At 36.1% G+C, this 20,366-nt stretch overlaps 5 protein-coding genes and 1 long non-coding RNA gene across 6 annotated transcripts in view; 4 read left to right on the top strand and 2 right to left on the bottom strand.

Annotated features, from left to right (window-relative positions):
* LOC135792206 (pyrokinin-1 receptor-like) overlaps nucleotides 1–12,367 on the top strand; it is a 40,212-nt gene extending 27,845 nt beyond the window's left edge. Inside the window, exons 4-7 of the mRNA XM_065302817.1 lie at nucleotides 3,104–3,121; nucleotides 10,029–10,071; nucleotides 10,990–11,140; nucleotides 11,591–12,367. Coding sequence (XP_065158889.1) covers nucleotides 3,104–3,121; nucleotides 10,029–10,071; nucleotides 10,990–11,140; nucleotides 11,591–12,367 — 989 coding nt within the window. The remainder of the gene's footprint in view (nucleotides 1–3,103; nucleotides 3,122–10,028; nucleotides 10,072–10,989; nucleotides 11,141–11,590) is intronic.
* LOC135792433 (uncharacterized) lies at nucleotides 3,162–3,771 on the bottom strand. Its single transcript, XR_010548317.1, has 2 exons — nucleotides 3,633–3,771; nucleotides 3,162–3,297 (listed from the first exon to the last, which is right to left on the bottom strand). It is a non-coding gene; the product is annotated as an uncharacterized lncRNA (long non-coding RNA).
* An 805-nt stretch (nucleotides 12,368–13,172) lies between the features above and the next one.
* On the top strand, nucleotides 13,173–15,112 carry LOC135792284 (myrosinase 1-like). Its single transcript, XM_065302911.1, has 4 exons — nucleotides 13,173–13,418; nucleotides 13,505–14,175; nucleotides 14,277–14,818; nucleotides 14,885–15,112. Exons 1-4 carry the CDS (start codon nucleotides 13,340–13,342, stop codon nucleotides 15,027–15,029), a joined length of 1,437 nt encoding a protein of 478 aa, XP_065158983.1. The 5' UTR covers nucleotides 13,173–13,339; the 3' UTR covers nucleotides 15,030–15,112.
* A 65-nt stretch (nucleotides 15,113–15,177) lies between these two features.
* Nucleotides 15,178–17,115, top strand: LOC135792282 (myrosinase 1-like). The gene is made up of 3 exons (XM_065302909.1): nucleotides 15,178–15,312; nucleotides 15,367–16,582; nucleotides 16,635–17,115. The coding sequence occupies exons 1-3, from the start codon at nucleotides 15,219–15,221 to the stop codon at nucleotides 16,771–16,773; spliced, it is 1,449 nt and encodes a 482-aa protein (XP_065158981.1). The 5' UTR covers nucleotides 15,178–15,218; the 3' UTR covers nucleotides 16,774–17,115.
* A 366-nt stretch (nucleotides 17,116–17,481) lies between these two features.
* LOC135792283 (myrosinase 1-like) lies at nucleotides 17,482–19,535 on the top strand. The gene is made up of 3 exons (XM_065302910.1): nucleotides 17,482–17,732; nucleotides 17,788–19,003; nucleotides 19,055–19,535. Exons 1-3 carry the CDS (start codon nucleotides 17,639–17,641, stop codon nucleotides 19,191–19,193), a joined length of 1,449 nt encoding a protein of 482 aa, XP_065158982.1. The 5' UTR covers nucleotides 17,482–17,638; the 3' UTR covers nucleotides 19,194–19,535.
* The window catches only part of LOC135792205 (uncharacterized), a 1,489-nt gene continuing 421 nt past the window's right edge, over nucleotides 19,299–20,366 (bottom strand). The window contains exons 2-3 of the mRNA XM_065302816.1: nucleotides 19,939–20,366; nucleotides 19,299–19,789 (exon numbers count right to left, since the gene is read on the bottom strand). Coding sequence (XP_065158888.1) covers nucleotides 19,299–19,789; nucleotides 19,939–20,366 — 919 coding nt within the window. The remainder of the gene's footprint in view (nucleotides 19,790–19,938) is intronic.

Here is a 20,366-nt window from a genome sequence, read left to right as displayed (position 1 = left end):
TTGTTCCGTGCGGGTTTGAGAAAAAGTTTTACTTTCTGATATCTTGGATTTATTTTATGGCAACTTCACTACACTTCAGCGCCATCTGGCGTCAAATCATGTAATTAAAACGATATTTTAACCTTTTTAATATTTTAAAGCCTTATTTTTTATATTTTAAGATAGATTTTTGATGAAAAAGTAGGTAACTTACTTTTCTTTGGTTAAAAATTTATCAATATTAGCTTTTGTGTGAATACGGGTAATATAAGTTAGGTTATGCATTTAGCCAGGCAACGAAATTAAAATGCTAATGGAAAGTTAAGTTATATGACATTAGATGGCGCTGGTTGTGCCTATTGCTTGACAATGGCACTCACCGAACGGAACTGATAATAGAAATAATTCTTGCTTCCCAAATGCGTGCGTTTCACTACTTATCGCTGAGCAACGCTGAGAACATTTGAAGGGTTCTGGGGACGCTCGGGAAATTTTCGCCGGCGCGTAAAGTGCGTAAAAGATGTTTCGCGTGGCATGCCGACGTCGATATTCGCACGCGCGCCCAATTTAGTGAATTTCGTCAAATTGAGCCCGAATCACATTTGGCATACCTACCAATTTTTTTTTTTTTCTTGTATAAATTTGTATATGTAATTTAATTAATTACTCAACGTTTTATTTTCATGTATAAAATTTGGGTAAAATATTCGAAAAGGTAAATATACTCTACTTGGTCAATGTATGTCCATGTCCATGTGCATCGTAAAATGTCAGTAATAAAATTCGTTGATTCTCTAAAAAGTTAAACCGTCACTAGAAGCAACGAAAAATCCGCCCGTCGGGCGTCATCCAGTATGCACGGAGTACACGTACACCAACGCGTTTTCCACCAGGTTTTAGTGCTGGTTGGTGGTGGCGTCAGTTTAGTTTTGCATTCTTCGCGTGGATGGATCTCTGGGCGAGTCGCAAAACGTAATGCGCCGGATAATGCGCCGGTATTTTAAAATGTGCAAATGTGAGGTACGTCTGCATCACCTCTGTCTGCGTTTACTTTTGCGTTTACCAGGGTTTACAGAGTTTTTCCAACGATTTTCTCATTTTCTACCTAAACAAACCACGGATTTTTGTTAGAATTTTCCCTTTTGATAAAAATTGCAAAAATACAGATTATAATTGTAATTTTTGTTGATTTTATAGAAATTTATATAAACGAAAGCAGCCCACGATTTCGTTTGCAGTTTTTAGTAAAACGTAATTAATTTTACTTTTCTTCTTCAAGACCCAGTATGAATCAGTTTTTCAGTAAGATTCACAATTTATTTGGGGATATATTAAATGCCACTTTAGTTGAAATACAATCACACTTGAACAGCCACGCACTTAAAGTTTTCATACTTTGCACTAAATTCATATTATGCACTATAGATTGTATAACTTATATTTTTAATACAAGTACACTTATATATTCGGGTTTAAGCTTAAATTTGCTTTGAATCAACTTTTAAATTGAAACTTTATAATTTGTGAATTGGTTTAGGTAAATTTTGCTTGTTTGGTATTATTTGTGGGGCGGTCGGGGGGTTAGGGGTGGTGGTTAAGGTAGGCTACCTTGTTTAATTTTTATTTTGAGGGCGGTTGGGGTGGTCAGGGGGTGGTGGTTAGGTAGAGCTCCTTGTTTGGTATTATTTGTGGGGAGGGTTGGGGGTTGAAGGGGGAGGGGGTGGTTGGGGTGGTGGTTAGGTAGGCTACCTTGTTTGGTATTATTTGAGGGGCGGTGGGGGTGATAGAAGGGGCCGGCTACAAGACAACGGCACGTACTTAATACTACAAGTTTTATAGAGATTACAAAGTAATATTTCATAGATTTAAAGCATTTTTATTCAAAATTAGATTTCATTTTCAAAGTGCAAATAATATTTATTTTAAGTTTGAGTTCACCAGCCATTTTTTAAGTGCAAACGGTAATTATAAGGGTGCAATTCATGAATTGACAGTTAAAAATCGAAAAAATAAAGTTTGTTTAATTACATGCCATTTTATTTTCAAGAAATACCAATAATACACTAGCGCCACCTCTGATTCAATTATTTAACTATAACCGTGATAGAATCTCTATATCAACTTTAATCCCTTATTTAACACCCTTCAAATCAATTTTTCAAGTTTTTTAATAACTATTCTGCTGATCCGGGTCTAGGCAAATCTAAAAAATCATAAATCATCAAAATCTGTCGAGTAGTTCTTGAGTTATAAACGTTGTAACTAACAAAACTTTGTTTTCTATAAATATTCTTTTAAAAATTTATTTTAGTCTTCAAAAAAAGGTACATCAAACCATTGCCACTGTTTCTCACCCTCTTGGAACTCATACCGCGTGCACTTATGAGGCGACAAAGAAAACACCCCAATCTTTTCGTGTCGCGTTTCATTCCTTGTACAAATTGCCGGAAAGGGGTGTGGTCGAAGCATTGAACATTCAAGTCGTTAAAGGGTACTCACATCGCCCACGTTAATCGCCGCTCGATTCTCCTTTAAGCTGAGAATCCACTGCTTTCAGACACGGTACAATTGATAATCGCATTTACAATGACTCCTAGAATTTCACAAAAATCAAACGATTTTTAAATTAAATTTAGGAAAGTTGCGACCCCTACACTTACAAACAAAACACATGCCGATTCGTTAACCCGTGTTTAGTTTGACCGGGCTCAATGGAATCCGCACACTTGTCATGACTTCGACAGCACGCATCCAACACTCGATATTCGCCCAGATCCTCATCGTTTTTCGGCGATGTCACCCGTCCCGGCACCATTTTGTGCCCCTCATGATAACCTGTAGACCTCTGGTGTCAGCGCGTAATTCACCGATGCGAAATTGTGCACGCACTCAATGGCCGCAAAACAATGTAAGCGTCCAAATCGCTAAGCTGATTCTAAACATGTTTGCGCCACACACACGTAAAATTCAATGCTGAATAATCGTAGACACTTGACGCATTAGTTTTCACCGTTTTTGCCTAGCAAATTGTTTCGTTGTTTTGAATTTTTCACATTGCTGACGTGCAGGAATTTATTTTCCATGTCCATAGATAAAGATAAATAGACTCGTTTAGCCGTGTGAGTGTTGGTAACTGTCGCATATAATTATTACGACAATTTACATAACTAAACCACCCGTAATCTCATTTATAATTGTATTATTGCAGATAACCAGGTAACATACAAAAATTTGTTTCATACAGTTTCGTAGAACTTATTGTCAAGTGATAAATATTCAGTGCCGGGGGTAATGTTGAATGTTCCACATCTTTGGTCACTATAAATAGGAGAAACAAAATAAAATTATTAGTATATTAAGTATTAAGAGACTAAAAGGGAGTTTTTGTCACGAGATTGATTAAGATCGAGCATAGCGAGTGTTTAATCAATCGGGTGTTTAATAAGGTTTAGCCACGAGATGTTTACGCTATTTTTTCTACTTCCACTTTATTTTCACGTTTTTGTATTTGTACTTTAAATCTTTGAAATTCGTGAGCTCCACCCCGTGACTAAAGCCCGTGACTAAAATACTTTAGTCACATCCGTGAAAAAACTATCTCTTTAAAAGTGGAAGTAGATAAAATGTTTGGTAATTATTATGAGGTAACTTACCCATTAGTATTGCTTGTTATTTTACTTGTGCAAGTAAAACTACCACCTTGTTTGGTGCACTTAGGATAAACAACGTTGAAATAGTTTTTACCGAACTTAGTTCGGAATAAGCTTTCGCCTGGACTTGGTTTGTTTGCTCCTCTCAAAACACTTAATACGGAAGCCTTCACATTCGCAATCATATCTGAGAGGGAAAGAAAACAGAAAAGTTAAGATTAAATTTAGGTATCAATTATATTATTTACTCGTGACTTAGAATTCGCAGGAGACTTGAAATACTTCAATACTTTTTTATTTTGAATTATATAATAATGAAATGATTGATCTCCATACCAATTTTCATTCTTAATTTGACACTCTGTTTGTTAAATTTTTGCAACAAAATGTTGTCAATTTTCTTATCCTTGATTAAAAATATCTCTATACCAAAATTTGCCAAAAATAAATTCTGCTACTTCACGTAAAAAGTAACAAAACCTTCTCACATTTTATTACGTTAATATAAAAAATAGTAAAGTATTTAAGGTACTCACAGCGTTTATTAGGGTCCCTAAATCTCTTTGACACTTGTTGTACTCATGCAACACGGTATCTGTAAGTTCCTAAACGTTCTAAATCGCTATCGCTTATTGCAGGTCTGGTCTAGTTGAAGCAATGTTTGCTAATCCGCCACATCACTACTCCTGGTGCCAAACAAAATTCAAAATTATAAATATTTACTTAATTTAGAAAAATAATAGTTAAGCATTAACTTACCAGGAATAACACTCTTTTCAAAGTCTGTTGTGCTTGCGAAAAAGTAGCCAAAACACAACAAACACGAAAATAAATAACTTCATGTCGGATTTAAATGTAAATTCTCCTGAGCGAGCGGTAATGAGATTTGGTAAAGGCTAGTGCTTTATATGTGCTTTCCTTACAAAATGTACATACGTTTTTTCCTTTTGGGCCAGTGGCGGATTATTGAGGCTCTCAGTGGGGGCCCTAGGCGCAAAATCACAAGTTTGGGGCCCCTAAATCCGAAAAATTTTCAAAAACGGCTGCTAGCCCAGTAAAATTAATAGTTTTAGCGTAAATGCGCGCTGCAAAGTCTACTTCAGCACGTTTGTGCTTACAAAAACTCACACACCCTCACCAAGGAGTAGAGTACGCGGCGCGTTTTTTATCGTGGCATCCCCAGTAGGTTTAATCCACACGCACTATTCGCAAAATTTAATGGATTATCTTCCGATTCGCTCTTCGCGATGGACCAGGTGTGTTGTAAGTGTTAATTGTTTCTTTCATAGGACCGATCGAAATACAGGTAAAATTTTTCTGCCATAATTATCCGCCGCGATGGGATTATCATCAATGCTATCTTGTTCCGAGTTCATCGCAATGCGTGCTCAAAAACGGTAATCATTTAAATACAAATTACAAATTTTCTTTTCTTGTCTCTTTTGGGCAAAGATTTCAACACCTTACCGTGGTAATTCTTAGTTTTTTAAAATATCTGCTCATGAACATTAATGCGAAGTCATTTAAGTGCTCTTGTGACACTAAGACTATACTTTCAGCCATTTTAAACTTCCCGCCATTCTACTTCATTGTTACTTCTTCTGTGACTACAGACGCGTACGGAAGCAACTTCATTATTTTAGATATTCGCGAACGAAGCCGCAGGTTAAAGCTAGTTATGTATATAAACAAAAGTTGTGTTAGTTACACCATTTATAACTCAAAAACGGTTTGGCAGATTTAGAAAATCTATAATTTTTTGGATTTGTCTCAGCCCCAATTAGCAGAATAACTTTTAAAATGTCAAAAATTATGATTTAAAAAGTATTAAATGAAGAATTAAAATTAGTATAAAGATTCAAACATAGTTATAGTTAAATAATCCAATCAGAGAGGGCGCTAAAGTGCATTATTAGCATTTCTCTTTTCTAGAAAATAAAATTGCGAGTTTTAATGATGCAATCAACTCATACCACATCATAAATAAGAAAATAAAAATTAATTACATGTTCACAAAAAATTACATTGACAAAATCGTATGTAAAGCTTTCGGTATTGAATATGTAACGCCTGATCTAAACCACCATGTGTATTATGGCGTCGAATAAAACCTTCAACAACTAAACTGTACTATTTGTTTGTTTCCCGTACATTACACAGCATTTCCAAAAACTTTCTATAATTACGTGCAGTTACCTGAACACAAATACAACTTCTATTTACTAGTATAAAAATATTCTTTCAAGAACACAATTAAACTCACACCCATCCCAATATAATAAACATTAATAGCTCCAAGAATATGCTCAACTTTTAACGAAACAAACGGTACAGCTCCAATTTGTTCATAGAAATAATATTGACTTTCTCTATCAACCTTTTTAAACATACCACTCTCCAAAAATCTGATAATAATTTTATCCAGACCAGCTTTTAGAGGATGTCCTTTCTGCATCATGATTACTTCAGAAAATGTTACTGTCGGATGCATAGCATGCAATTGTGGTTCACCATCGATGACAAACTTATGTTCTTCTTTCATGTAATACCAGATTCTTCTTTGGTTTGTCATCATTACCGCATTCCTATCGAATGCTACTTTATTCATAATCACACTTGCATCTCCAGCACCAGTCAAATTCCATCTTTTATAAATAGTTTCTATGTATTTATCACCATAACTCTCTTCGAAAGAAATTTTAGAAATCATATTACCACAGATAGGATAATTTGACTCAACGATATCCTTATAACTATTAATTTGTTTCTCGTGAATTGCTGTTACTAAAAAACTTAGCAACACATTTTCATAACTAGATGAAAATATATACGATACAAACACCCATGAAAGCCATAAAATTCTATTTAAGGTAATCCTGGGTTGTGGAAGTGATTTTCCAAGAGTCATTCCAAAAACATCCAGGAAACTCCTTGAAATATTCCTGCTTTTTAATTTTAATGATTTATTCGATGACATAATATCATTTTTAAGTTTTTTAGGTAAATATCCTCTTTTGAACTTTTGTAAGACTTGAAATAAGTGATAAACAAAAGAAAATATCACATAACTTCCAATTAGTATCATCCAGGTATAAATATCGAACACAGCTGCCATGTTCATCCACGCCGGAAGTCTCTGTGCTCTCGGCGTGTAAAATCTATACTCGTTAGGAAAGAATTCCTTAGATATATCAAAAAACATCACCATTACATCTGTAGGTATCACCATTCCGATCATAAACTCAGCTTTTTGCTCGTACATATCTTTAAACATGAGTGTAAAACTTGCGTTTTTTGTGATTTCACCCCAAGTTTTATAGTTGTTATCGATAAAATTAAGTTTAAAATTTAATTCTTTTGAGATTATTCTTAACATTTCAATTTCTATTCCTGGATTATATATGCTTTTGTAATTCAACACGTATGGTTCATACTTCATCGCGAGGATATCCACGGGACATCCGTTGTAATTCATGTAATCTTCTTCTAAAACTGTTTTTATATTTAATAAAACTTCAGAGTTACAATGATTATATTTTTGTATATTTTCTAAGTGGCAGTTTGTGTTTGAAAATTGTTTTGGGATGTAAATATTCATTGTTGAATCAAATATTACCACTGGTGTACGTACATTTTTCGAGTGTATATAAATAATTCTTCAATTTCTGAGTCTTCTTCCCAAGGTAGATTATTATAAATTCCATCTGCTGTGATAATCGGTTGAGACAGCCATTTTGAAAAAACTTTTGATGTTTTCTAAATTATATGCTAGGATGATACCGTAATCGACGTCTATGTGATCCACGGCTAGATCCATGTTGGGTTTTTGTAATATGTGCTCCATTGTGACGACTTGTCGAATCCTTGTAATGTTTAATAAGTTTAATAGATACGCGTCTATTGTGATATTGGTAGATGTTTTGAGTTTTGAATATGCTAGATATGCAAAAGCTTTTGCACGGCGGTATTCCACTAAAATTGTTCGTAGACATGTTGTGTTTACACTTATACGTTGGTTTATACGTTTAAATAATTCGTTGTTTGTTTTTATTTGAAGGCTTTCATTAATTTGAATACATTCAATGTGATTGAGATATTGGAGATAAAATATGCAAATTATTAGTATTAAAGCGTTTGATATGGAGAACATTTTTATGTTTATGTTTATTGGAAGAGTTTCACATGAACACTGATGAGTTTTATTCTATGTTCTTGTTTTTAGATAAAAAGTAATTTATGTAAGTGAAAAAAAAATGGAATAGGATTAGATATTGATAGATTTTATGAAACAAAATAATAGAAATTTGATTTACATGAGTGTTACGAGTATAATAGATATGAGTTGTTTTTGACCAGTGGCCTATTTGTTTCATGGTTTTGTAATCGTTTTTATCGTAAAATTTACCGCAATCAAAAATTTACCAAAAATATTTTGGACATTTAGGCATTAATCTAAGATTAATTATAAACAGCATTCGTGATATCGTTTAAAAATGATATCGTAGCCCAAATATTATTTCCTGCATTCCATTTATATAAATATTATAAATGCAAAACTTTTAGTTTTTTATGTTTGTTTTTACGCCAAAAATACGAATCCAGTTTTAATTAATTTTGTGATAAAAATAGATTAGGCATTACAGAAAAAAGTGACATGAAGTATTTTTAATTACAAAAATATACTTTAAAACTCCAAAGTGTAAATAAATAATAAAAATTTATTTGTTAGGGTTTTGTGCTGTCACGCTGGACAATACCGCACCGCGTTTCCAAGTACCAAATATACACAACGCGTATTTTTTATATTATATTATATTGTAAATGTTTTTATGCATTTTTCCACACACTTTTGACGTTTATAGTGCTGAATTTTACAAAAGGACTTTCCGCATCTACTTACATAATTTCACGCGCCCTCGATGCTGTTCCACCCAGCCGTCGCAGCTGCTACTTGCACTCGATATTTATTTATGACATTTTATTCGGAAAATATTTATATTTCAGTTATCGCTGGTACATTCCAATATAACCCAAATCCCTACTAATATTATAAAATGCGAAAGTCCTGATGTTTGTTACACTTTCTCACGCAAAAAACTACTTCTAACCGGATCATCATGAAAATTTGTACACATATTCTTTAGTGTCCCCTGAATGGTTATAGGCTACTTTTTATTTAATAAAAAAATTTCATTTTTTAAATGTACCAAAAGAAAACTGTTTATCAATAATACCTCCTGCATCTGGCATTATCGGACTACTTAACGCCATCTAGCATTCCAGCAATGAAGCTCAAACCCAAGTACTATAGTACCATCACACCTGTGGTTATCACACCGTATTACCGACAGCTACGTCAACATCAAATCTCAATTGACTACAATTGGCGGAGACTGTACACTATACTTCCATAGACTATACTTTCAGTCATTTTTAAACTTCCCGCCATTCTACTTCATTGTCACTTCTTCTGTGACTACAGACGCGTACGGAAGCAACTTCATTATTTTAGATATTCGCGAGCGAAGCCGCGGGTTAAAGCTAGTAATATCATAAAATGAAAACTTTTAAATCAACCTTTAAATATCCACCCCCAACCGCCAAAAATTTTGCGCATGCAACGAAACAGAATAAAGGAATTATGAGAATTACAGAATGCTGGCAGTGGATTAAAGGGGGAAATCAGTGGGATATTTGCGGAAATTAGCGTGATTTGCATAGCCATTACGTCCACCATTCTCCAAATCCTCGCGCAGCCCTTAAACTAAAACCGAGTGCATCCGAAAGTTTACATCAAGAGCAAAGAGCAGAGGGCAAGCTAACATTCCATCCCAAATAAATGCAAATTTTCACCGCACTGATCCTCCGCTGATTCTCCGCCATTAAAGTTTATTCAAGTTAATTTAGATATCACAGAGTTTCCTCTACACTACACTTCACACCATGTCCTGTTATAGTGGATCCTAGCTCATCCACCTCTGCGAGTCAGTCTAGACACTCCAAAATGGATGAAATTAGTTTATTATGATGTTTAGTGCTGGAAGTTAATGCAAATATACAATCTCCCGGATTAATCTAATAGATATTAAATAAAAACCGAAGTATACCCAAGGGAAATTCAACTACGACCGCAAAATTCAACAATTTCTACCCGTATCACCGTTTTTTTTTTCAATGATAGCATTTTTTCATGCCTGTTCGCAGTGGTAAAAGCGGATTTTGCACCCCGGGTGATTTACGCTCGCGATTTATAGGCGCATACGTGATTTTCATCCGCGTCGTGCGTGGGAGGTAGGCGCAGGGTAAAAGGATGTGCCTTCAAGCGGGCGTTTTTCTCTGGTTGTTTGAACTCAATATAGCATTTCGCTTTTGTGTTCCAGTCGCTGTGGTGTGGCGTTCTTCATCTGCTTTGGGCGCCGTTTCACGCGCAGCGTCGCTATGCGTCTACAGCGACGATTAAACTCAAACAACTTGCCCAGATATAAGCATTGCCGCATCGCCAACTACATCAGCGGCGAACATATAGCTTATATCACGTCCATCAATCCTTTTCTTTATTCTCGTATTATGTCGCATAGAATTTCGCGAAGCTTTTTGAGTGAAAGCGAAGATAACACTCAATACTTAGATTGATAATCAAATTGATTTTTCGGAAAAGTTTTAAACTTATCATCGATAAAAGTTATTAAATTAATTTTGGAATATTGTTATTTTGATGGAAATGAGATTGAAATTCCAAGATTTTAATCTTTAAAAAAACTTTGTTATAGGCAACCAAATAAACATTTTCATTAATGCATTTATGTAATGTTGGTTGCCTAAGCTTTAAAATTGGAAGTGGAATATCACGATCACTGATTATTATTTCCTGCAACAAGATAAAGTTGTAAATAATAATTATTTGAGATTTTTGTGTTTTTCAATGCACATAATCACGAATCCTCTGTAATTACAAACAATGAGTAATCACGAACAAAGTAACAATATAATCAATCATCTCTTTAGAGATAATTACCGGAATAAAACGGTGATGGTATAATTGTTCATTTCAGGACACAGGCCGCAGGTCACGCCGCGCCAAGCGGGCAGCCGCCGTTGTTATTCCACGTTATCAGGGCGCTCCTCGCTGATAAACAGCCACAGCAACACGGACTCGTGCAGCCGGCAATCGTCCCTGCGTTATCTCGAAGCCGAAATGGCTCGCCTACACGACTCAAAGCGCCCCCTTGTCGTCTCTTTCAAGCGCAAAAAGTCCGCCTTTCCGAAAAAACCCAAACAAGTCACCATCCTCGACGCCGAGCTGCAGGAAGCGCTAGATAACCTGAACGAGGAGTCGATGCGCACCGACCTTTTCGAAAAGGTGCGTCAGTGTGACGCGAACAACGAGATCAAAAACTTCCTTCGCACAAGCGGACGAAATCACAACCAGCGGCATTCTCTACTTCCTCTCCACGTCCATCAATCCTTTTCTTTATCATATTATGTCGCATAAATTTCGCGAAGCTTTTAAGGTAAGCGAATAACACACTCAATACTTAGATTGATAATGAAATTGATCTTACGGAAAAGTTTTAAACTAATCATCGATAAAAGTTGTCTTAAATTAATTTGGGAATATTGTTGTTTTGATGAAATGAAAATTAAAATTCTAAATTTTATTTTTTTTAAATTATATTATTATAGGCAACCAAATAAACATTTCATTAATGCATTATGTAATGTTGGTTGCCTAAACTTTAGTTTAGAGTGGAATATCACGATCAGTGATTTTACTTTCCTGCAACAAGATAAAGTTGTAAATAATAATTATTTGAGATTTATGTGTTTTTCAATGCACATAATCACGAATCCTCTGTAATTACAAACAATGAGTAATCACGAACAAAGTAACAATATAATCAATCATCTCTTTGGAGATAATTACCGGAATAAAACGGTGATGGTATAATTGTCTATTTCAGGACACATTCAAAGGGGCTGCCTGTGCAGGTCACGCCGCGCCAAAGGGCAGTAATTTGTTGTTATTCACGTTATCAGGGCGCTCCTCGCTGATAAACAGCCACAGCAACACGGACTCGTGCAGCCGGCAATCGTCCTACGTTATCTCAGAAGCCGAAATGGCTCGCCTACACGACTCAAAGCGACCCCTTGTCGTCTCTTTCAAGCGCCACAAAAAGTCCGCCTTTTCGAAAAGCCAAACAAGTCACCATCCTCACGACGCCGAGCTGCAGGAAGCGCTAGATAGCTTGAACGAGAGTCGATGCGCTTTCGACTTCTTTTCGGGTGCGTCAGTGTATTTACGAACAACGGATCAAAACTTCCTTCGCACAAACGGACGAAATCACAACCATAATCACAATCATGAAAAAGAAACACGCGCGAATAGTCTAGGCAGTATAGGAAATGATTATGAAGCGGTAGATTTTGACCTTTCGGAAGGCACTACTGAATTATCTTATGTCGAAGTACATAATTTAGAACCCACGCATATTTGCCCAGTGAGTGGCAGCAGGTGCGGTGTAGTAGGCTGTTGTTATCTTAAGAAATTCTCTGAGACTAGTATGAAGGAAAAGTATCGACGTGCGAAATTAGAAAAATTGAAGCGTAGCAGAGGGTGCAAAGTCACGTGGAATAACGAGTTGACCAAGTCGTCGACGATGCCGCAGATTGTCAAAGAAATGGAAGCAGGTGAAGCATTATCAAAGAAATGGAAGCAGTGCAAACCCAGATGCAGGTGAGAATGATAGCGGTGATAGAATGCTAAAGTTGAAGAAGTCAATCTGCTCCCGGTGGTGGTGAGTCGACGTGACGAGCGCAGCAATTCCTGCTCGCAGCTTGAATTTCGCAGTGTGCATATGACAATTCCAATTGCAGAGATGCATCCAGCTATGCCACAAAATACAAATCATGAAAACAATATTATACCAGTTACGTAATACGTCCAATTATTTGCCTCATAACAAGCCAGACGAACATAAAAATAATATATATGGATATATTATAGGCAACCACCTGAACATCTTCCAAAGGTTGGCACTTTATTAATGCAGTAATGTTGGTTGCCTAAAAAGTTAAACTTTGCAAAATAATCTTATAAATCTAAGACTTGCTTTGTACAAACGTTATGGTTCCTAATTTAGTCATAAAGTACATAAAAGAAAAGATTTGTGATAATGTGATACGTAGCAAAGAGAATTATCGATTTGAACCACAAACCCCTGATATGTAAGTCGAGTATTAACGTATAAGTAATGTAAGTACCTGAAAAAGAAGACAAGTCACCTTAAAATGCAGAAATCTTTTGCCATTATATACAAATGCAAAGTATAATCTCATAAAACGCGTACTGTGTAATAATTCAGATAAACCTATTTTAGAGCAGCTGATTTATATAATTTATAATAGGTTACAGGTTTAAATTCATGATGATGGCATTTTTTGCACAATTTAATTAATTTATCACCATGGGACAGACAAGGCCAAAGCAAGCCAACTTTAAGCAAATATTATTTGCTTTAGACATTATTTAATGTTCACACAAAACCTGTTCACAAATAAATGCATCGTTTTATCTTATCTGCTTTCTAAAAATTCACGTTTGGCTGCGGTTGGATGTTTTTCGGCCATACCAACAACATTTTTAATCGTTGGAAGTGTCAGTAAACACTCAACCTCGGTGCAAACTGGTCAAGTCATAAATTTGATTTAAAATGAAGAAGTTTCCGGATAATTTTAAGTTTGGTGTTGCTACATCCGCGTATCAAATAGAAGGTGCATGGAATGAAGATGGTAATAACTACAAAATGGCCGTGGATGGCGTTAATTTACATTAAATTTTTATTTTTATTTTTATTTTTATTTTTATTTTTATTTAGGTAAAGGTGAATCAGTCTGGGACAATCAATGCCACACTTTTCCTGAAAAAATCGCTGATAGAACCAATGGCGACATCGCTTGTGACTCCTATCACAAAATGGACGAAGATATTCTTAACCTAAAACGCCTCGGTGTGCATTTCTATAGATTTTCCATCGCGTGGACACGGATTTATCCAACCGGGTTGCCAAATGTTATCAATCAGAAAGGTATAGACTATTATAACTTGTTGATTGATAAATTGATCGCGAATAATATCGAACCATTGGTCACGATTTATCATTGGGACCTACCTCAGAAACTGCAAGAGATTGGAGGATGGACCAATCCTATAATGGCGGATTATTTCGTGAGTTACGCACGGATTTGCTTCAAATCTTTCGGAGATAGAGTTAAAAAATGGATCACCATTAACGAACCTTATCAGATTAGTGAATATGGTTATAGTTATCCATTATTTGCACCGTTTTATAAGTTTACCGGTATAGGGTGTTATTTAGCTGGACATAATGTGTTGTTGGCACATGGAAAAGCATACCGGATGTATGAAAAAGAGTTTAAAAGTAAACAAGGTGGAAAGGTAGGGATTGTTAATGAAGTTGCATGGACCCAGACGGAGACTGGTAAAAAAGAAGATGAAGAAGCTGCGATAAGATACAGGCAGATGTATGTAAGTAATCATTAATCAAATATTCATAACATAACCAAAAAACTAAAAAAAATTAATATTACATAACATAACCTTTATTAATACCTATTTATTTTTATCAGTTTGGTTGGTTTGTTCATCCTATCTTCAGCAAAGCCGGAGATTACCCTCCGATAATGCGTGAACGTATTGATAGGTTAAGTAAAGAACAAGGTTTTGATTATTCACGTCTCCCAAAGTTTACACCGGAAGAAGTGGAGATGCTACATGGATCTTCTGACTTTTTGGGTTTCAATCATTATAATACCTACTTAGTAAAATCTGAACCGTATGGTCAGAGACCTTCGGTTCAACATGACCGCGGTGTTAAGAATTACGTTGACGAGTCGTGGATACCAACTTCCGCTTATGATTTCCGTGTTACTCCTTGGGGATTAAAAAATGTACTTAAATGGATTAAAGAAGAATATGGTAATCCGGAAGTGATGGTTTTGGAAAACGGATATGCTGGTTTCGCTAATGATCCTATAGAAGATTTTGCTCGGATTGATTTTATGAAAGGTTATATTGGAGCTGTGCTTGACGCCATCTTGGAAGGATGTAATGTAACTGCATATACTGTATGGTCTTTCATGGATAATTTTGAGTGGAGTTCTGGTTATTCGTAAGTTGAAGTGATATAATATTGTAAATACATGTAACTTTATTTAATTTAATGTTTGTCCTCTAGGTGTCGTTTTGGATTGTTTCATGTTGATTTCAATGATCCGAAAAGAAAGCGTACGCCAAAACGGTCAGCGTATTACTATCAGAATTTGATTAAAACTAAAATGGTTACGGATATCAAACCGGAAAGTTTTGATCATAACCTTTAAATTTAAATTTTGCTAGACTAACTTAAATATAGTATTTCTTTAGTTTAGTTTGCTTTCTAGTAATTACACAACAAAAAACAATATTGTTATCTTGTTGATGATTTATAACATTGTTCAAATATTGCAACTATAACTATCTGGTTGCAATGTGGAATATTCTAGTTCTTTGCTAATTTGCGTTAAATCAAAATGGCGAAGCCTACAACGGTACATTTTCCTAAAAACTTCAAGTTTGGTGTTTCTACATCAGCGTACCAAATAGAAGGCGGTTGGAATGAAGATGGTAAGCAACCAAATAACAAATATTAGACATATTACAATTTTAATATATTTTTAGGTAAATCTGAATCAATCTGGGATTATTACACTCACACTTTTCCCCAACGTATCGTAAACCTCACATCTGGTGATATCTCCTGTGATTCCTACCACAAATTCGAAGAGGATATCGCTAACATCAAACGTTTAAAAGTCCAATTCTATAGATTTTCTATTTCGTGGTGTAGAATTCTCCCTACAGGTCATCCGAATAAAATCAACCACGCTGGTATAGATTACTACAACCGTTTGATCAATGCCCTGATTCAAAACGGCATTGAACCAGTTGCGACTCTATTCCACTGGGATATACCATTAAGCATCAACAACTTAGGAGGATGGTGTAATCCAATCACGTCGGATTACTTCGCGAGTTATGCCAGGGTATGCTTCACACATTTCGGAGACAGAGTCAAAACATGGATCACCATCAATGAACCCATTTTGATTGCTATGCGGGCTTATGGTGGTGCACAACTTGCTCCGGCGTATGATTCCAAAGGTATCGGGTCTTATTTATCAGGACATGGAGAATTATTAGGACATATGAAGGCCTATCATATTTATGATAAAGAATTCAGAGCTGTACAAAAAGGTAGGATTGGTATTACGAATGACGCAAGGTGGGGTGAACCAGCCACTCAAACCCCAGAAGATATTGAAGCTGCAGAGAGATACATGCAAATGGACCTAGGATGGTTCGCACATCCGATATTTAGTAAAGAAGGAGATTATCCTCTCATCATGCGGGAGCTGATTGATACCGCTAGTAAAAAACAAGGTTTTGATCAATCCCGCTTACCAAAATTCACTCCTGAAGAAATACAACTGCTTAAAGGCAGTTCCGACTTTTTTGGTTTGAACCATTACAACACCGTGGCTGTAAAACACGGAAACACTGAGGTACCACCAACGAATGAAAACGATATCAATTGTACAACATTCTACGACCCTTCGTGGAAAACCAACGGAAGTGATCTCTTTAGAGTTGTACCATGGGGATTCAGGAAGTTATTGAACTGGATCAAAAACGAATACAACAACCCGGAAGTTATCGTTTTCGAGAATGGATTTGCAGGTAACGATACAGAAACCTTGAATGATATCGACCGCATTGATTATATGAGATCATACATGGCGGCCATGTCCGACGCCATCTTGAAAGACAACTGCCGGGTGACAGGATACACCTTTTGGACTTTGATGGATAATTTTGAGTGGCAAGATGGATACACGTAAATATTACACATAAAAATGAATTTTTTTTTATAGAAAATTAATTTTTAGGGTTAAGTTTGGTCTGCACCATGTTGATTTCAAAGATCCCAACCGGAAACGCACACCAAAACGGTCCGCGTTTGTTTATCAGGATATAGTAGTCACCAGGTGTTTAACAAATCCGATTCCTGATCGTTTTCTTCATTAAACTATCAATTCTAACGCAGTACAAATCCGTAAAATATATATAATCATAATATAACGGTAGTATATGTATAAAATTGTAATTTTTTGATCGAATGTCTATTGAGGTTACTTGTACTTCCGCTTGCGATGTCGGAAGCTAACAAAGCCATCATTATGGTCGCTCTCTTTGTCATTCTCGTAGAGCGGGTAAACAGGCGGATGTTTTAACCTTCCCAGTGGTAAAATAGGCGCTTTTCCTAGCTGACTTATCGTTGCAGCTGATGATGACCGCAATTCTTTACCTTCTATCGGTGGTAAGACAATAAATTCGGAACTGGACTTCAACGGTTCAGTTTTTGATGATTTTCTTCTTGTATTCGACCCCGGGGTACCAAAATAATCATTTTTTCCTTGCCGGAAGTGAGCAAATCATGCACATCCTTCAACCAATCTGGAAGTGCGACTGGTACAATTAGTATTTGATTTTTCCCTTGGATGGAATATAATATTGTAAATACATGTAACTTTATTTAATTTAATGTTTGTCCTCTAGGTGTCGTTTTGGATTGTTTCATGTTGATTTCAATGATCCGAAAAGAAAGCGTACTCCAAAACGGTCAGCGTATTACTATCAAAATTTGATTAAAACTAAAATGGTTACGGATATCAAACCGGAAAGTTTTGATCATAACCTTTAAATTTAAATTTCGCTAGACTCACTTAAATATAGTATTTCTTTAGTTTAGTTTGCTTTTTAGTAATTACACAACAAAAAACAATATTGTTATCTTGTTGATGATTTATAACATTGTTCAAATATTGCAACTATAACTATCTGGTTGCAATGTGGAATATTTTAGTTCTTTGCGAATTTGCGTTAAATCAAAATGGCGAAACCTACAACGGTACATTTTCCTAAAAACTTCAAGTTTGGTGTTTCTACATCAGCGTATCAAATCGAAGGCGGTTGGAATGAAGATGGTAGGTAACCAAAGTAGCACATTTTAAATATATTAAAATTTTAATATATTTTTAGGTAAATCTGAATCCATTTGGGATTATTACACCCACACTTTTCCCCAACGCATCGTAAACCTCACTTCCGGCGATATCTCATGTGATTCCTACCACAAATTCGAGGAAGACATCGCGAACATCAAACGTTTAAAAGTTCAATTCTATAGATTTTCTATTTCATGGTGTAGAATACTCCCTTCAGGTCATCCGAATAAAATCAACCATGCTGGTATAGATTACTACAACCGTTTGATCAATGCCCTGATTCAAAACAACATTGAACCAGTCGCTACTTTATTCCATTGGGATATACCATTAAGCATCAACAACTTAGGAGGATGGTGTAACCCAATCACGTCGGATTACTTCGCGAGTTATGCCAGGGTATGCTTCAAACATTTCGGAGACAGAGTCAAAACATGGATTACCATCAATGAACCTATTTTGATTGCTATGCGAGCTTATGGTGGTGCACAACTTGCTCCGGCGTATGATTCCAAAGGTATCGGGTCTTATCTATCAGGACATGGAGAATTATTAGGACATATGAAAGCATATCACATTTACGATAAAGAATTCAGAGCTATACAAAAAGGTAGGATTGGTATTACGAATGACGCAAGGTGGGGTGAACCAGCCACTCAAACCCCAGAAGATATTGAAGCTGCAGAAAGGTACATGCAAATGGACCTAGGATGGTTCGCACATCCTATATTTAGTAAAGAAGGAAATTATCCTTTAATAATGCGGGAACTTATTGATACTGTTAGTAAAAATCAAGGTTTTGATCAATCTCGGCTTCCGAAATTCACCCCTGAAGAAATACAACTGCTTAAAGGTAGTTCTGACTTTTTTGGTTTGAATCATTACAACACCGTGGCTGTAAAACACGGAAACACGGAGGTACCACCAACGAATGAAAACGATATTAATTGTACAACATTCTACGACCCTTCTTGGAAAACCAATGGAAGTGAACTCTTTAGAGTTGTACCATGGGGATTCAGGAAGTTATTAAACTGGATCAAAAATGAATACAACAATCCGGAAGTTATTGTTTTCGAGAATGGATTTGCAGGTAACGATACAGAAACCTTGAATGATATCGACCGCATTGATTATATGCGATCATACATGGCCGCCATGTCCGACGCCATCTTGAAAGACAACTGCCGGGTGACAGGATACACCTTCTGGACTTTGATGGATAATTTTGAGTGGCAAGATGGATACACGTAAATATTACACATAAAACTGAATATTTTTCTATAAAAAAATTATTTTAGGGTTAAGTTTGGCCTCCACCATGTTGATTTCAAAGATCCCAACCGGAAACGCACACCAAAACGCTCCGCGTTTGTTTATCAGGATATAGTAGTCACCAGGTGTTTAACAAACCCAATTCCTGATCGTTTTCTTCATTAAACTTTCAACTCTAACGCAGTACAAATCCGTAAAATATATATAATCATAATATAACGGTAGTATATGTATAAAATTGTAATTTTTTTGATCGAATGTCTATGGAGGTTACTTGTACTTCCGCTTGCGATGCCGGAAGCTAACAAAGCCATCATTGTGATCGCTCTCTTTATCATTCTCGTAGAGCGGGTAAACAGGCGGATGTTTTAACCTTCCCAGTGGTAAAATCGGTGCTTTTCCCAGTTGACTTATCGTTGCAGCTGAAGACGACCGCAATTCTTTACCTTCTATTGGTGGTAAGACAATAAACTCAGAACTGGACTTCAACGGTTCAGTTTTAGATGATTTTCTTCTTGTATTCGATCCTGGTGTACCAAAATAATCATTTTTTCCTTGCCGGAAGTGGTTGAAATCATGAACATCTTTCAACCAATCAGACGTGCGACCGGTACAATTAGTATTTGATTTTTCCCTCGGATGGGAAGGTTTAAAAGATTGTCTTCGGCTTGAAGAGTGATTACTGGTGATAACAGGTGCAAGTTGGAGAAAACTCTGATCGGCAATGTTGATAGTCCTTGGATTAATGGTGTTGTTAATGGCTAGGTACTTGTTTCAAGTACGTAGTTGTAGAATGTAGGTAATTGATTTTTAAGCGTTGTAGAACGACTCGAGTTACCAAGAATATTATCGGGTATAAAACTGGTGAATTTTTCTTCGCTGGAGTTGATGGAGTTGTATCACAGAATACCCTTTTTGGACCCCGGGGTACCAAAATAATCATTTTTTCCTTGCCGGAAGTGGTTGAAATCATGCACATCTTTCAACCAATCAGACGTGCGACCGGTACAATTAGTATTTGATTTTTCCCTCGGATGGGAAGGTTTAAAAGATTGTCTTCGGTTTGAAGAATGATTATTGGTGATAACAGGTGCTAGTTGGAGAAAACTCTGATCGGCAATGTTGATAGTCCTTGGATTAATGGTGTTGTTAATGGCTAGGTACTTGTTTGTATACGTAGTTGTAGAATGTGTAGGTAATTGATTTTTAAGCGTTGTAAACGACTCGAGTTGATCGAGAATATTATCAACTGGGGAATTTTTCTTCGCTGGAGTTGACGGAGTTGTATCACAGAATTTTGGTGTTGAGATTTGTTCCAATGTATCATAAGGTGATGTT

The sequence above is a fragment of the Atheta coriaria genome, unplaced genomic scaffold (assembly GCF_025399875.1).
Source record: "Atheta coriaria isolate IRGN ID8LTWV9N9 unplaced genomic scaffold, Caltech_Dcor_3.1 hic_scaffold_5_pilon, whole genome shotgun sequence".
Classification (NCBI taxonomy): domain Eukaryota; kingdom Metazoa; phylum Arthropoda; class Insecta; order Coleoptera; family Staphylinidae; genus Dalotia; species Dalotia coriaria.
The sequence above is the reverse complement of the archived record's forward strand: the minus strand, read 5'-3'. Positions and strand labels throughout refer to the sequence as shown.

Bases quoted from the DNA above. Each gene is read 5' to 3' on its own strand.
- LOC135792284 (XM_065302911.1), top strand. From the start codon at position 13,340: ATGAAGAAGTTTCCGGATAATTTTAAGTTTGGTGTTGCTACATCCGCG. The intron at 13,419-13,504 runs GTAATAACTACA...ATTTTTATTTAG, and splicing joins AGGTGCATGGAATGAAGATG to GTAAAGGTGAATCAGTCTGG. The intron at 14,819-14,884 runs GTAAGTTGAAGT...TTTGTCCTCTAG, and splicing joins GAGTGGAGTTCTGGTTATTC to GTGTCGTTTTGGATTGTTTC.
- LOC135792282 (XM_065302909.1), top strand. From the start codon at position 15,219: ATGGCGAAGCCTACAACGGTACATTTTCCTAAAAACTTCAAGTTTGGT. The intron at 15,313-15,366 runs GTAAGCAACCAA...ATATATTTTTAG, and splicing joins AGGCGGTTGGAATGAAGATG to GTAAATCTGAATCAATCTGG. The intron at 16,583-16,634 runs GTAAATATTACA...ATTAATTTTTAG, and splicing joins GAGTGGCAAGATGGATACAC to GGTTAAGTTTGGTCTGCACC.
- LOC135792283 (XM_065302910.1), top strand. From the start codon at position 17,639: ATGGCGAAACCTACAACGGTACATTTTCCTAAAAACTTCAAGTTTGGT. The intron at 17,733-17,787 runs GTAGGTAACCAA...ATATATTTTTAG, and splicing joins AGGCGGTTGGAATGAAGATG to GTAAATCTGAATCCATTTGG. The intron at 19,004-19,054 runs GTAAATATTACA...AAATTATTTTAG, and splicing joins GAGTGGCAAGATGGATACAC to GGTTAAGTTTGGCCTCCACC.